Raw genomic sequence first — 17455 nt, 5'->3', positions numbered from 1 at the left:
CATAAGGTGTATTTTGAAAATGGAAGAGTCTGTGATTCACCGGAAATTTGATTGCTTTGACAGAGATAGAATAAGGACAGAATCATCTACAACATTATGTTAACATGAATGGACTCCATACTTTACATTTAAAAAATGTCAGCTGGCAACCTCTACAAGTAAAATACATGTATTCGTGGGAACATATTACTAATAAGGGGATATGAAACACATACAAAAAACTGCAGAAGGTACAACAGAGATCAATTTTTATATCTGTTACAACAGACAAAATCTAAAATCAGAAAAAAAATCTCCCACTTCTGTATTCTTGTTCTACATATAAGAAAACAATACATGTTGGTATTGAAAATCAGAATACAATGGGTCATCTCAGTCAAATCACTCATTGACCCATTCGGTCCAGGTAATTTGACCCCTGTTACTGATAGTGTAATATATCTTTCCTTTACACGTTATGCAAGTCAGTGACTTATTAATGCAGCACACATCACTGAAAAAAAGTATATGAGGATAAATTATTTACAATGGAATTTTTTTCTCCATGGAAATAGCAATCAGTACTTCTATTACATATATAGGAATGCTGCAAGACTAGCTCAGAATTTAGATAGATATGTCAAAGTTTCTATGTAACTGTGGAACTATACCTATATAAAGGGGAAAAAACAGATCAGGCAGGTAGAAAAAAACAACAGAGTCAAAAATGTACAATTTTTGGATGTCAAGGAATTCCGTGTGACAAGCCTTCTAATTGCAATGAAAACTACATGTTTAACATGAAACACATACTAATATATGGCAAGACATTATAATCCAAATAAAAATGGATTTATACATTATGTCCATTACATCTTCTTTAAACAGTACAAATGTTGGAGAGAAGAAAGTATATATTTTATCCATGACAAATAAGTGTTTCATTTTTGTTTGTAAAAAACTGCATCAAACATGTGCTTCCATGATAAGTCAATATCTATATTACCTCTACACCCTTTGGCATATTATTGAGCACAACTACATAGAGTAATTACTTTAACATTATTTCCATCGTAACATCATTTTTTATCATGACATCACTTCAATCATAACATTATTCCAATTATGACATCATTTTCATTATGACATCATATCCATTTCAAAATCTAAACAACCAGAAAATTTGAATCTGGTACTTCCCAGCTTCAATTTATATAAAAAAGAACAACTACAATATGTAAATATATATATAATTGTATATAAATATATCTAAATGTAAATGTCACATGCAGTGAACAAAGAAATAGTGAATGTGTACAAATATAAAAATTTACAACCATCACGATGTAATTATGACACATAATCTCTCCCTCTGTTTAATGACTTCCAAAAAGCATTACAACAAATCATCATTCGTCAGTCTATGAGCATCAATATCATTAAAAAAAAACAAACGCAAATACTAAGACTTTGTGGAACTGTACAAACACATGATCGACAGCTGATAGGTTAGCATCATACAAAGAGAAGGCTTTCTCTCTGAAAATGTTATAACTCTCACCATTCTTGGGTCTGTGAATGGAGGGATACCTGAAAATTCAATGACTCTGATTGGTCAGTATTATCCAACAGTTCACTTTCTCATTGGTCAGCTGAACAGAGTGATTCAATCATCTGATTGGCTGAACAGTTAAAATGTACTTGGTACCCTGCCTACTTCATCAATCAAATGTAACCCTCCAACCCAACCACCCCAGCCACTGGAAAATCACATTATCCACAACCATCATTTTTAAGTTACATTCTGTTTCTACATTCTGTTTCGTTCTCTAACTTGGGACTGTTGAACTTTCTTATGAATTTATCAAAATGTAGTGACCGTATAAAGAAATCTAATCAAGATTCTCTAGTAAAAAACTCTAGAAAAGTGCAACTTTGGCACTTTGTGGTTACAACCTGAGAGATTATCAGATATAAGAGGGGACATTTCACCAATACTAATACATGTGTATCACTTGTGTATGACGTTATTAGATCCACAGTGCTCTTGATAATATCCTCAGGATGCTCGGATGTCAGGAAAAAGCTCAAGTACTACCCCTGATCACTGTAGTCAACTCTTCATAGGTTATTTTAAAAAACAATGATAAGTGCATGTATGAATTTTTAGATGAAAAGCATGTAACATCACTATATATATAAAAACATCCCCATGGAACAACAGAGTAAGAACAGTTGGATGTTAACAAACAACACCGCAGGTGGTAAGTTGATTTTAAAAACACCGAGGATACACTAACATACAGAAATGCTGTCATGACTCCCTGGGTCAAAAGGTCAATCAACCGAGGAAGAATCCGCGGGGTCGGGGTTCGTTTATGGGCATGGTCTGTAGGACCTCGTCTAGAAGCTGTAGCGGTCGGTGCAGCTGTACCTCGATCCAGCATGGAGTCTCCTTTATACTGTGTCGGGGGTAGTCCGGTCCCCAGCCCTTCACAAAGCTCAGACGTAATATACACAGTCTTCTCAGATCGTCCACCCCGATCCCTGCTGCGGCACTCAGGCCTGTCAAATATAACACATACATCAATATAGGAACCTTTTAATTTTAACAAATGAAATAAGCCTTTGATTTCATAAAAGAGACTAAGGCCAAAACAAAAAATAGTCTTGTTTCCTGCTACCCGACCTACCCTATTTTTTGCATCCGACCCTAAAGTTTTTTTAAGTTTTGGAAAAAATCAATTGAGAATTTCAGGAATTTCATGTTCAAAAAGTGAAGAAAAAAATATAATTAGGTGGTATTTCATGAAACTGTATGTAAAGATGTGATAATATCTAATTTTAAAATATAATCTTGACCCATGACATATGTTTTATTTGGTTTTGTATTAGTTTATATTCAAAAATTACCACTGGAAAAAATAAAATAAAAAAATTAAAAAAATTTTCCTATCTACCTACCCTATTTTTTTTTCAGGCTGGTAGCAGGACACAAAACTATTATTTTTTTTGGCCTATGATGTAAGTCAAATTTTCAATTGCCTTTCAGAGGATTTTTATTTTCCAATGAAACTTTACATAACATTGGTGAACAATTGGTTTGTGACAAGAAAAATTCGCAAATAAAAAGGTCGTGATACTCATCCACATTTCTTTGCCATGAAGAAAGGTTTGATTTCAGTAAAGGTTTGATTTCAGTAAAGGTTTGATTTCAGTAAGGGTTGTTTTTCGGATGTCCTTAGACACTCACCGACAGCTGGAGCGATGCCGCCTACAGATGCGGGTCCCGGGACGTTTCCTGCCACCGCGGCGGCCTGAGCTGCTGCTGCCGCCTGAGCCGTGGCAGCCTGCTCCTGCATCTGTCGATGACACTGACGTATGTCAAACACCTACAAAACAAACGCAGAGATGATCATCTGTCTGTGACACTAACGTATGTCAAACACCTACAAAACAAACGCAGAGATGATCATCTGTCTGTGACACTGACGTATGTCAAACACCTACAAAACAAACGCAGAGATGATCATCTGTCTGTGACACTGACATATGTCAAACACCTACAAAACAAACGCAGAGATGATCATCTGTCTGTGACACTGACGTATGTCAAACACCTACAAAACAAACGCAGAGATGATCATCTGTCTGTATCACCAGGGACCTATATATTAACGGGATAGGCAACTACCGCAAGTCTCGCGATATCTCGTAAGTCGCGGGATTTCGTAAGTCAACTTTAATTAACTATATTTCTAACGCTATCGCCTATTTGAGATCAAATCCTTTAAACATCTGTCAAAAAATCATCCAAGATTTGTTTTTAGCATATATTATACTCCTTATCTTAGTAGTAATTTTGTTTTATGCAAAATCAGCACATGCCCCGATCCGCCATATTTCCGTAAATATATATATAATTTTTCTATATAAAATTATATTATTATTATGCTTTAAAATTTTTCAATAAATCAATTCCAATATATAAAAGGAATAAATGATAATAATCAGAAAACACCCTGTTTACTGGGAATAAAAGTAAATTGAAAAACTTGTAGTGTCTTGCGTGATGTTTTGGGTAAATAAACATGGCGATGAAGGAGTTGCCTATCCCGTTAGTATATAGGTCCCTGGTGACACTGACGTATGTCAAACACCTACAAAACAAACGCAGAGATGATCATCTGTCTGTGACACTGACGTATGTCAAACACCTACAAAACAAACGCAGAGATGATCATCTGTCTGTGACACTGACGTATGTCAAACACCTACAAAACAAACGCAGAGATGATCTCTGTCTGTATCACCAGGGACCTATATACTAACGGGATAGGCAACTACCACAAGTCTCGCGATATCTCGTAAGTTGCGGGATTTCGTAAGTCAACTTTAATTAACTATATTTCTAACGCTATCGCCTATTTGAGATCAAATCCTTTAAACATCTGTCAAAAAATCATCCAAGATTTGTTTTTAGCATATATTATACTCCTTATCTTAGTAGTAATTTTGTTTTATGCAAAATCAGCACATGCCCCGATCCGCCATATTTCCGAGAAATCGCCGATTTCGGTGTTTGTTTTTCTTATATTAAAATTATATTATTATTATGCTTTAAAATTTTTCAATAAATCAATTCCAATATATAAAAGGAATAAATGATAATAATCAGAAAACACCCTGTTTACTGGGAATAAAAGTAAATTGAAAAACTTGTAGTGTCTTGCGTGATGTTTTGGGTAAATAAACATGGCGATGAAGGAGTTGCCTATCCCGTTAGTATATAGGTCCCTGGTGACACTGACGTATGTCAAACACCTACAAAACAAACGCAGAGATGATCATCTGTCTGTGACACTGACGTATGTCAAACACCTACAAAACAAACGCAGAGATGATCATCTGTCTGTGACACTGACGTATGTCAAACACCTACAAAACAAACGCAGAGATGATCATCTGTCTGTGACACTGACGTATGTCAAACACCTACAAAACAAACGCAGAGATGATCATCTGTCTGTGACACTGACGTATGTCAAACACCTATATATAACAAACGCAGAGATGATCATCTGTCTGTGACACTGACGTATGTCAAACACCTACAAAACAAACGCAGAGATGATCATCTGTCTGTGACACTGACGTATGTCAAACACCTACAAAACAAACGCAGAGATGATCATCTGTCTGTGACACTGACGTATGTCAAACACCTACATACCAACAATAAATAACAGAGTTAAGAGCTGGGGTAAGCTTCTCAAATCATAATTCAATACTTAATGATAGCTGATATAATGCCTCATCTTTATATAAGCACAAGCATAGATTTTGTAAATAACTCACTCTTATATAAGGGCTGGGGTAGATTTAATAACTCACTGTTATATAAGACCTTGGGTAGATTTTATCATTACCTTTATATAAGCGCTGCGGTAGATTTTATAACTGACCTGTATATAAGCCCTGGGGTAGATTTAATAACTGACCTTTATATAAGCGCTGGGGTAGATTTTATAATGTACCTTTAAATAAGCGATGGGGTAGATTTTAATTCGCACCTTTATATACATGTAAGCGCTGGGGTAGATTTTTATAATAAATAACATATAGTTATTCCAGTTGACGCCATTTTATCTAACAAGAGGCCCACGGGCCTTATAGGTCACCTGAGTATCATGCAACAACTTTCCAGTGATTGTATTTGGTTCATGTTTTAATCCAAAAGCCATGAAATTCACAAATTTGGAAAGAGGCACCATTGCTTAACAAAGGGCAGATTTCAAAGCATTAATTTATTTTTAGTTAAAGTACCCCCCTGGTACCTCTGACCCAGCGTCCCTGAAATTATCTATTTTGAAAGAGGCCCCTTTCTTCATTACAAGGCCAGCATCTTTTTTTTATGTTTAGGTTTAGTTATGAACATGAGAATAAAAATGTTCTGAATGAGAGAAAATAATTTTTTTTTTGTTAAATCAATTATTATTATTTGTACATTCTTTTTTTTATACCATTCTGATAGGCTTTTTACCACTGGACACATAATGCTTACAAATATGAAAGTAGAACATTGCTTATTTCATCATCTGCCAGTTTGGGCCAGTTATATAAATTTTGTGATGTTGCCAATATGTATGTAAAAAAATCAATTCTTTAAATGTCTTTCAATATATCTTCATTTTTTGATATGTGTTAGGTGAATGTGTAGGCATTGTTCTAAAATTTACTTGATGCCTAAAATTATAATATTATAATTCCCATCATAAAACAGACAGGGAGTATTAGGGAGTAGGGTGAACATTTTTTCAATTAAGTGTGAAATAATTTAACTGGCTGATGCAAATGATACTTCATGCCTGTATATATTTGTATATTTTTGCCTTTTAATAGTTGAATTTTTTCTTTATTTCTTCAGGTTATCTGGTTATTGTTTATTTCTTCCTCAAATGGATTCAAATTCTCCCATAGTTTTATTCATTACATATGATGCATAAGCAATTAACCCTTTTCTGAAGAATGATGCTTAGACTGTAAGCTATAACAGAGATCTAAACAATGTCGCTGACAATATGCAATAGCTACCACTGGCAGTTTAAAACCTGGGGGAGGAAAATAATTTACAGAGAAATACTTTTGAAACTAACACATAATTATCTCACCGGCATGTCATTGTGCAACAAAGTCGTCAGCATTTTATTTGTCCTTTGAACGGGTGAAACGTTTTGAATGGCACTGGAATCGATGAATTTTACACTTAACCAAGCTATCTTCTCAGATAGATCTAGCATTATTTACCCGCCGTTTCATCTTAAAACCGGAAGTGCGACTTTGTAAATTTGAAATCTCGATCCCGACTCAAATTTGACATCGGATAGAAAAAATTGATTTATTTTTTCTGAAAATTCTAAACCTTGAGCGGAGGGTTTATAAAACTGAAAATAAAATAAATCCTGGCCTTAAGTATGTAATTAGATCATTAGCATATTAACCAGGAGCAAAGGATAAGATGTTCAAAGAATTCATGCATTTCACTATATAATCATAAGAGCCCCACCCTAAAACAAGAACCCCTGACCCTGGGGCCATAAAATTCACAATTTTGGTAGAGGCAATCTTGCTCATCATAACTATGTACTTAGTTAGTTTATTTAATACCCAGGAGCAGAGAAGAAGATTTTCAAAGAAATAATGTATTTTCACTATATAATCAATAGAGCCTCGCCCTAACACCAGAACCCTTGACCCTGGGGCCATAAAATTCACAATTTTGGTAGAGGCACTCTTGCTCATCATAACTATGTACTTAGTTGGTTTATTTAATACCCAGGAGCAGAGAAGAAGATTTTCAAAGAAATAATGCATTTTCACTACCTATTATTTAGCCCCGCCCTAACACTTAATAACCCCAGGGCCATGAATTTACAATTTTGGTAGAGTACTCATTGCTGATTACAATCATGCAAACAGATTGACTGCTTGATGTCCAGGAGTAAAGAAGAAGATTTTTAAAGATTGCATTAATTTTAGTGGTTTTGGCCCCACCCCTCAGGCCCCAGGGGGGCAGGGATCATGAAATTCACAATTTTTGTTCCCCTTCACCCATACATGCTTTGTGCCAAATATGGTTAAAATTGGTTCAGTGGTTTCAGAGAAGAAGCTGAAAATGTTCAAATGTTAACACACGACGCACGACGACGGACGAAAACAGATAGCAATAGGTCACCTGAGTTTACTCAGGTGACCTAAAAATAGTAACTACCGGAAGGCATACAGTGGCCAACTTCAGCATTTTTGTTCGAATTTGTTATGTGAAGTAAACATTGATATGAAAGTGAATACACTGGATGTTTGCAATGTCAATTGGAAGTAACTGATTAAGTAACAGGAAGTTTTTCTAATATATTATTTCACTTTAAGTACATAAAAATCATTTCATAAAGATACTTTGAAGGAAATATACTTTCAGTGAATAGTATAGCATTTGTGAAATTTTTCATACATTCATTTAAGATCTGGAGAAGAGTTAGATTAAGTACTTTCTAGCAATTTTTAACACAATGTAATGATTTTTTCATGAATAAACTTACTCTCTAGAGATTTGCTCAAATTCCCACGATATTTTTTTTTAATTTGTCTTCATCAGGATCGGAGACATTGTGATTTATGTAGAATGAAGCGTTACAAGTTCATAAAGGGGAGTAAATTTAGAACATTTTTGACTTATAATAATATAATTCCTATTCTTTTTTAATTGAATATTATTTAAAGCTTGAAAATCAGTCATTTGGATCTTTGTTTTATTTCAATCACGATAGAGATTCATCTTGAAGTTGTCTTTCTTGATTAGCTCTCCTGGGTAGTAGAACTTGTCATTGTTTGGGTATTTTGGGGGCATAAATATTGACTTTATTCCGTGTAATTTAATAAAAAGGATGCTTATCCCTTTCATCTTGTAGACTCTACTGCTCAGAAACCAGAAATTTAATGTTGAAATTTTTCTTGTAATAATTAGGTGGAATAGCTATGACGTACATTTATATAGGCGCTGGATAGATTTTATAAATAACATACCTTTATATAAGTGCTGGGGTAGATTTTATAAAGTACCTTTATATAAGCCCTAGGGGAGATTTTTATAACGTACCTTCATATAAGGCCAGATAAAATTAATCTTTAGATTCTCATCCTAATTTGCTAAAAAATTGGGGCGGGTGGGCGGATTTTATTTTTTATTTTTTTATAATTGTTAATTTGTAAGTATCAACAAAACATGAACCCTTCGTACAAATTTTTTATTAAGTTAATGCCAATATGAATAGAGTTTATTCTTTTCGTATTCTTTTAAATATTTAAAGAAGATTCTTGCTTTAAAAAAATTAAATATTTATTGTTAATTTACAAATTATCAAGCACACAAATACGGCACACGCCAAACAAAATGAGGTGGGGATACCAATAAATTGTGTATGCATGACTTCTCATCAGCCTTTCCCCAAATCCCTTTTAGTTGTACCAACAAATCCCCATTTTCAAAAAGGTCATAATTTGCAAATCTATAAAATATAATCACACACAGCAGGAAATTGTTTAAACTTGACCAGGTGTCATTTTCCTCATCTATTTTTACCAAGTTAAAATCTCTCTAAAAACTTGCTCATGCCAGTGATGGTATCTAGATGTGTTTATGCTCTTTTTTCTTCTCTGCCTTCTCTACACTGATAAAATATCTTTTCCTTACATATTTAAACTGCTTTTATTGCCGATTTTTTGCCATTCTTCACATGGCTCTTTTGCTATAAATAGCGATATGTGACTTTTAATACAAAGGGGAGATAACTCTTAAACTTTGACCAAAATTCTTGCTGAATAAAAATACATGAAAATACTTTTAAAACCCAAAAAATCAAAATAAAAAACACCGGGCGGGACACTTTGAGAGGGGCAGGCGGGGATGAGAATCTAAAGAATAATTTTATCTTGCCTAAGCCCTGGGATAGAATTTATCTCACCTTTCTATAGGCGCTGGGGTAGCTCACCTTTATATAAGCGCTAGAGTAGATTATAACGTACCTTTATATAGCGCTGGGGTAGATCTTTTAACTCACCTTTATATAAACCCTGGGGTAGATTTTATGACGTACCTTTATATAGGCGCTGGAGTAGATTATAACTCACAAACGTACCTTTCTATAAGCCCTGGGTTAGATTTTATGACATACCTTTATATAAATGCTAGGATAGATTTTATCTCACCTTTATATGGGCCCTGGAGTAGATTTTATAGCTGACCTGTGTATAGGCCCTGGGGTAGACTTTATATCGTACCTTTTATAGGCCCTGGGGTAGACTTTATCATACCTTTACATAGGCACTGGGGTAGACTTTATATCGTACCTTTATATAGGCGCTGGGGTAGACTTTATATCGTACCTTTATATAGGCGCTGGGGTAGACTTTATATCGTACCTTTATATAGGCGCTCCTTTATATAGGCGCTGGGGTAGACTTTATATCGTACCTTTATATAGGCACTGGGGTAGACTTTATATCGTACCTTTATATAGGCGCTGGGTTAGACTTTATATCGTACCTTTATATAGGCGCTGGGGTAGACTTTATATCGTACCTTTATATAGGCGCTGGGGTAGACTTTATATCGTACCTTTATATAGGCGCTGGGGTAGATTTTGTGGACTGCATCCCCCGGCTGTCTCCCTGCCTCTCTGTCGAGGTAGTAGGACTGGACAAACACGCTGTGATCACTAACACATCTAATCCACACATCCCCCTCCCCATTGTAGTCCAGCTGCACGCCTTTACCAATGTGTAACCTGTCAATGTAATTACCGTATACTCCCTATTAACCGCCCCTGCCCCTTTAAGCGCCCCCTTACGTCTTTTTCAATTGTCAGGAAATAAGGGCCCCCTGTACAGTGATTAAAATTATCTACAGAGACTAGAATCGTATCAAAAGTCTGCAAAAATTTGAAGGAATTGAAAATGAAACTTGTTAATTATCCAATTTCTTGGTAAATGGAAAATTATTCATTTAGCATACTTTGGGTGTATTATCTTCATTTAAAGTAAAGTTAGACATTATTTTGGAGATTCTTTGAATTTTTTTTCAAAATATTTTTTGAAGTTAAAATATGATATTAAATATTACAAAGAGAATACCAAAATAACCACCCCCTTATCGTATAGCTTATACATATCAATAGTGTAGTCCAGCTGTACGTCCTTATCATGTGTTAACTGTCAAATAATGTAATTACACCTTTTACATACTTATACACAGACCAATCATGAACTGATATCAAAATTCATGTTCTAATAGCAGATTATATCTAGTCTAAGTTATGAGTACTTGATATATAAATCTCACGTCAATTCAGCATTTGAATTACAGTATTTCTTAATAATCTTTATCTGGTGTTACCGAGTTCTATTCTGTAACTTATGCTGATTTAATATAACTAGGTGACGTAAATCTTTCTGACTGATCTCTAGGCTGTCGCTCCCCCTAGTTACCTGGCTTTGTCGCTGGTTTCCGTGCGGTGGACATTAGACAGCTGACCCAGACAGAACCGGTCTAGACTGGACGGGTCGGTATAACCGTCCACGGTCACTCGAGCGTAACTGTACGGCACCTTAAACGTCTCGCCAACCTGCTGGTCCAGCTCAAAGTACGTAATGGTACACCAAAACTCAGGGGCTGGAAAAGAAACGAGACAGAATTAACAACAAAGAATTCACCAAAACTGAAAAATTAATAAAAAAGATACAACTGAAAACAAGGTTACTAATGTAGAAGACAGAATGTTAACTTGATAGCCTGAAAGCTCTGAGAATTTTTTTACCCCCTTTTAAATCTAGAGGACATAGTTATTACATAAGCAAATTTTGAAAGATTGGATATGCTTCAAACAAAGAACACTGGTCAGTGCATTCTATAATAACTGGATGTCTGTTGACCTGCAATTTGGCAGAGGGACACTTCCCTTAGAACAGAAATGGTCAATCAATGGGTGAAAAGGCCAAAACAAAATGATGTGTTTCAGAAACAATGATTTCCCCTCCCCCCTCCCCTCCCTTAGAACAGAAATGGTCAATCAATGGGTGAAAAGGCCAAAACAAAATGATGTGTTTCAGAAACAATGATTTCCCCTCCCCCCTCCCCCCTCCCCTCCCTTAGAACAGAAATGGTCAATCAATGGGTGAAAAGGCCAAAACAAAATGATGTGTTTCAGAAACAATGATTTCCCCCCCCCCCTCCCCTCCCTTAGAACAGAAATGGTCAATCAATGGGTGAAAAAGCCAAAACAAAATGATGCGTTTCAGAAACAATGATTTCCCCTCCCCTCTCTCCTACCTGACAGCTCAGTGCCAAAGTTAAAGTTTCTCAGAACACAAATCAATCTCTATGGTCAAGAGGTTAAAAAATGTCAGTACTAAATTGAAGGTCTTGTAAAAAAGAAAACATGTGAAATAAGAAAACCCAAAATTCAACACTTCAAAACTTGTGACCAATATTAAAGGTTTGAGTTACAGTCCCCTATGGATTTCCCTTCACAGTGTGCAAAAAAAAAGCCCAGAGCAAATAACACTAACTATCTTGTATTTGGCAAATTGACGGAGATAAAGATTTTTTCCCCAACTATTACTCGATCTGCTAACGTGCTATCTGACAGAATGGCGTCCTCTTGTCCTCTTCCTCGTCCATTAGTTGACTTACATTCTCCCCATTAACTGATTACTTACAAATTAATCTTATTTATACTAGAAGTAAAACAACTGTCTTACATTTTAAATTACCAAGCAAAACAGGTGTGTTATATAATTACTTCACACATTTTAAATGTCAGCTATGGTAAACAGTGAAATAAAATAACTCTCGTGATAATGAAGAATTAACTGCTTTGTCAGTCCCCATTGTCATGTATTCCCAATTTATTGGCTAACAAGTTTGTCATTATCGCAACTGTATTACAAAAATTTGCTTAATGTAGAAGTACTTTTTTCCGTGTGGTATTAATTTACACTATGTACACGGTCACAAATATCCTGCGGAAATCCATCCATGTGTTCTTGAGAATATATGTAAGTCATATCGTGACAGTCTAAGAAATCCTTGCAATTTTCTACACATGGATTAAACAGAAATGGAGATTCCGCGGAATTATGACCCCGTGGAAAAAAGTATGTCTACAGTATTTCTGATATATTGTACTGATATATTGTACACAGGGTTACTAACTGTATAATTAACTAAAGCAGGCTTTGGGATGGACAAAGATGCCCTAATTCACGAGTACCGATAAGAAAACATTTACTAATGCAATACAAGGTGTATAGTGTGTAGCGCTTATTCATAAATACGCCAACCACTTGATACCAAGTGATTGCAGTTACATTTCATTATTGGCAAAATAAACTATTTGAATAAATTCTAAAATACACGGTACTGTAAAATCATATATTTTCCAGGTTTGAGTATAAAATATGGTTTTGTGGGGGGTTGATTTCGTGGTTGGAGAATGTTAAGCAGTAATGCATGTGAAATTTTCCATTTTGTGGTCGTCATATTTGTGGGTCTCTCCATGCTTTGAAAATGACGAAAATTACCACTCCAAAAAATTAATGATTTCACAGTAATGACTTACGGTTTTGGTTGGTAAGGGGAGGTAAGGACTGCACATCAGATGACTGCATGTGATTGTTGTTCCCTGAAATAAAAAAAAAAATCAGAGCATCGGCTCACTGTAATACAGTATCAATATAATATAAATGTTAGGGTTGATCTAAAGCACTGTGAAGAAATTTGACCTTTAATCTACAGAATTACATAGTTTTGAAGAATTTGACCTTTATCTATAAAATTGTGAAGAATTTGACCCTTTATCTATAGAATTGTGAAGAATTTGGTAGATCTTATGATTTTATTGAACCTTTATCTATAGAATTGTTGAATTCTGATTTTTTTGGCCTGAGAAACTGACCTTATCAGAATTGTGAAGAAGAATTTGACCTATGACCTACAGAATTGAGGATCCTGTGAAGAGGTATATGTTGCTGTGTTATTTCCCACCCATGTCGCTGTAGCGGCCATAGAACCTGAAAAAAAAATATAAAATTTTAAACTGAAATCATATCCCTCAGAATAAAACAGACAAGCTGATTGGTCTAGAGCATGTCACTTGCAGAGAGACAATTCGCTATGTCTCCCTCAAGTGCAGAGTGAAATCTGTGGTGTCTTCCTTCAGATGAAAACAAGAGTAGAAGCAAGCATTTAGGTTGACAATTGTGTTGTCTTCCTTTAGATGAAATTAGAATGCCTTGCACAAAATGACTCATCTAATTTAGGGATATAAATGATACTGTACCATAAAATCAACAAAAAGAACCTCTCATAAAACTACGAAATTCCGGAAAATTGACTTACTGCGTGGGGGAAATGCGCTGATGTTGGATAATGTCGGTGATTGTGAGACGTGAGAGGACACCTGAGCCCCGAATCCCTCCCCCATCGGCGAGGGCAGACCGTGAGACATGGCAGTGGCTGCTGCTGACAATACAAAAATGATCATATCAACGACACATTTCTGTGATGATTTAAAGTATTTATATCAATGAAGCATTTCTACAATGATATTAATTTGATGCAATTCTATGATGATATAAAAGTAACACAATGCATGTCTATGATGTGATGTTCCTCTGTGATGGTCCTCTCACAGAGTACTGTACATATATCAGATATAATCAACAACAGATGTTTAGCTCAGATATAATACTGTATACAGGGTTCTTTTTGCCCCATGTTATTTTCCCCTTTCACACTTGCAAACAATTTTGCCCCTTTCAAATTAGTCCAGTCACAGTTTTGTTTAAGAAATTATACATGTAAATGTACAGGTGACTCTCGATGGCTCGAACTCCGATCTCTCGAAGTGAATCTACGGTCCCGTTTTTTTCCTCTATATAACTAAGCAAATTTACTCCTGATCTCTCGAACTTCTATCTCTCGAACCAAAACCTGGGTCCCGTTACACATATTTCATTGAATTTTACTCTCTTTCTCTCGAAGTTTTGATTGTGCGTGTATACAAGCCGATCAAGCCTAAAATTGAGCCTGGACTTACCTAGAAAAACAGTGAACGCCTGGGGCTGGAATGGTGGTGTTAATTGGGTGTATAGATAGATGACACTACACCTGTGGGTCGTCCGTGTATTGATATAATTAATTTGGTTATTATTGGTAAATTATAAATAAATTTAGAACTTATTTTGACTTTAAACCGAGATGATAATTCAAAAAAAAAAAATTATAGATGTTCGTTTCAATAACTTCCCACAGACTATGAACTTTTATTAGAGTCTACATAATCCCAGTATGGCAAATATTGCACAATAAATTCCTTTCTCAAGGACTGAATACTGATTAAGAAAAATCTGTTGAACACTGGTGAGTGACCCGATCAAGCCTCGGAATAGCCAAACCAACAATTGCTTGTATTCGGGTTTCATGTTGTAAGAATAAATAAATATTGAAACTTCAGAGATTCGTTTTATTTATCGAAATACGATCATTGTTGTTGATATCAAGTATATTACCTGTTAAATACGATTGAAAACGTGCAATATCTTTATTTACATATACTACCGGTATTTATAATAGTAGAACATCGATGATCGGAACGGAAAATTCCGGATTTTATTAACTTTCTATCTCTCGAACCCCTCGATCTCTCGAACTTTTCTTGGGGTCCCTGGAACTTTGAGAGATCGAGAGTCACCTGTATTGTGTTTTTTGAATTTGCACCATTTTAAATTCGCCCATCTGTAAGTAGGGCGAAAATAAAATGGTGGCGAAAATTTCCCTGTATACAGTACTTCCTAAACATCAGATATCAACTTTAATGGATGCTACTCTACAATATAAACTAAGTACTGCCTAGAAATAACTTTAAAAGTTATACATACAACAGTACCCGCATTGTTATTCTTTACAAATCTATCGTGTCCTATCGTGCGTGTATCCTATCATATCGTGCGTGTATCCTATCATATAGTGTTTTCCGTTTATCGTGTTTTGCGTTTTCTATCGTGTTTTCCGTTTCTCGTGTTTTGCGTTTACGTGTACACCGTTTATCAGGTTCTATCGTGTTTCGTGTTTTGCGTTTATTGTGTATATTCGGAAATCCTCGCTTTTTACCTTTACTACAGGAAGAAACTACCGAAGTATTCTGAGTTTCTTTTTCGTTTTGTTAACTAAATTAAGATTATTTTAACCAAGAAAGAGAAAAGATAGTTTAATTCCTTAGTTTTTCATCATTAAAAGAAATATTAAAGCGTGGAAGGAAAACAATAAATATATAAATAATATAATCAATAAATTAAACTATTAATTAATAAATTAAATTAAGAAAATAATCGTATCATAGAAAAGCAGAGAATCAAAATTAATTTTTGAAAATGAAATAATCTATTCCATTTTTTTTTTTTATTCATGGAATTGAGTCACTAGAGGATGATTTTCGGTAAGTCACGGAAAATCTTAATAATAATTAGCAGAGGATTTATATGTATCTTTTTTAAATACAATATTCATTTTCCCCCGATCAATCGTCTGGTAGTAGAAGGAATGTGTTTTCGCCTCTGATCTGCATGTATGCACACTTATTTAAAATCTTGCTTTAAAAAAAAATAATAACGAAGCATTTAAGACATTGATCCAGATAACTTTAACACAGATTTTCTCCGTATAGGTACAATTTTTTGAATTCATTTTTATCACTATTTAATTAGTTAAATTTCTTAATATGTCTAAATTTAAAAAAAGAATTACTGTAAATCACTAAATTTTCGCGACACCTTATTTTCGCGAGATATTCATTGACTCTTGATGAGCGAGACAAAATTTTCACGAATTGGGGTAATTGCTCTATATTATCATAAGGAATACTATTATACGCGAGAATTTAATTTTCGCGAGCACACTGTCTCGCGTAATAACGCGAAAATAAAGTTCTCGCGAATAAAAAGTGATTTACAGTATATCAAAATTATAAAATGTAATGCATGAAAATGCTCTACCCGATTTATCACACCATGCATGGCAGCTACTATAAAATAGAAGTTTTACATTAATTTTATCTGGCATTTGATTGATAATCTAAAAATAATAAACAGAAAAAAAACATGATGACTTTGAACAACTTACCTTTTCGGCGTGGAAATAAACTAAAATATAATGCACCTGCTTTTTAAATCGAAGAGCTTTCCCTACCATAAAGCTGACACGTATGTGTACCTATCTAATCAGCACACTGCTTTCCTGTGCGGTCAACGCCCCTTCCCCTTCTTCCTTAGCCCCCTAAATGACACCTCAGCCCGCGTGTTCACCGTCAACATATCTGAACTGCTCTCTCACCTTGTGTCAAACAGTATCTATTTTCAGGATTGTGTTCACACTTTGCGTGAACTACATGTACAATCATATTAACAGATTTTTTTTTCTAAATCAATTAAATAATTGTACAACTTATGGATTTGAAAAATCATTTCCTTGCTTGAATTTATATAAATAATCACATAAATCAATTTAATGAAACAAAGTCCCTTAACTCAATCCGCCGATTTATTTTATCTGTACGATGTTTCCATAACTTTATGTAAATAAGTCTTTTAATGAAATTAAAAAAAAATATTGCACTTATGATACATGAACTTTTGGATCATCAGTTTTTCTTACGGATCACCCGGTTTTCATTGGGTAACAGACAGAATTAATTCTAGGAAACAATTTCTTTGATCGTAGAAAAGATTGAAATAATTCTAACATTTTAAACTATGAAAATTTGCTCGCATTATTTTTTCTACGGTATTTTATTATAATAATAAAAAAAGAAGCCTGATTCCGCCGTGACCATGCAAGACGAGTAAAATTTAATGTTTTTATTGC

The 17455-nt window shown here is 34.8% G+C and overlaps 1 protein-coding gene across 1 annotated transcript; it reads right to left on the bottom strand.

Annotated features, from left to right (window-relative positions):
• Positions 1-2160: 2160 nt before the first annotated feature.
• On the bottom strand, positions 2161-14132 carry LOC134230680 (mothers against decapentaplegic homolog 4-like). The gene is made up of 7 exons (XM_062712519.1): positions 13934-14132; positions 13531-13605; positions 13155-13217; positions 11023-11206; positions 10154-10322; positions 3233-3371; positions 2161-2544 (listed from the first exon to the last, which is right to left on the bottom strand). The coding sequence occupies exons 1-7, from the start codon at positions 14076-14078 to the stop codon at positions 2321-2323; spliced, it is 999 nt and encodes a 332-aa protein (XP_062568503.1). The 5' UTR covers positions 14079-14132; the 3' UTR covers positions 2161-2320.
• Between the last annotated feature and the right edge of the window lie 3323 nt (positions 14133-17455).

Source organism: Saccostrea cucullata, unplaced genomic scaffold (genome assembly GCF_032062105.1).
Source record: "Saccostrea cucullata isolate Sc308-1 unplaced genomic scaffold, CSIRO_AGI_Scuc_v1 ctg5643, whole genome shotgun sequence".
NCBI classification, from domain to species: domain Eukaryota; kingdom Metazoa; phylum Mollusca; class Bivalvia; order Ostreida; family Ostreidae; genus Saccostrea; species Saccostrea cuccullata.
Note: the sequence above shows the minus strand (reverse complement) of the source record. Positions and strands in the feature narration are given on the sequence as shown.

What these genes read in the sequence shown, in the direction of transcription:
- LOC134230680 (XM_062712519.1), bottom strand. Translation starts at nt 14,078, where the DNA reads ATGATCATTTTTGTATTGTCAGCAGCAGCCACTGCCATGTCTCACGGT. An exon ending in TCCCCTTACCAACCAAAACC is followed by an intron (nt 11,207 to 13,154) that starts GTAAGTCATTAC and finishes TTTCTTTTCCAG; the next exon opens with CCCCTGAGTTTTGGTGTACC. An exon ending in GAAACCAGCGACAAAGCCAG is followed by an intron (nt 10,323 to 11,022) that starts GTAACTAGGGGG and finishes TTACATTGACAG; the next exon opens with GTTACACATTGGTAAAGGCG.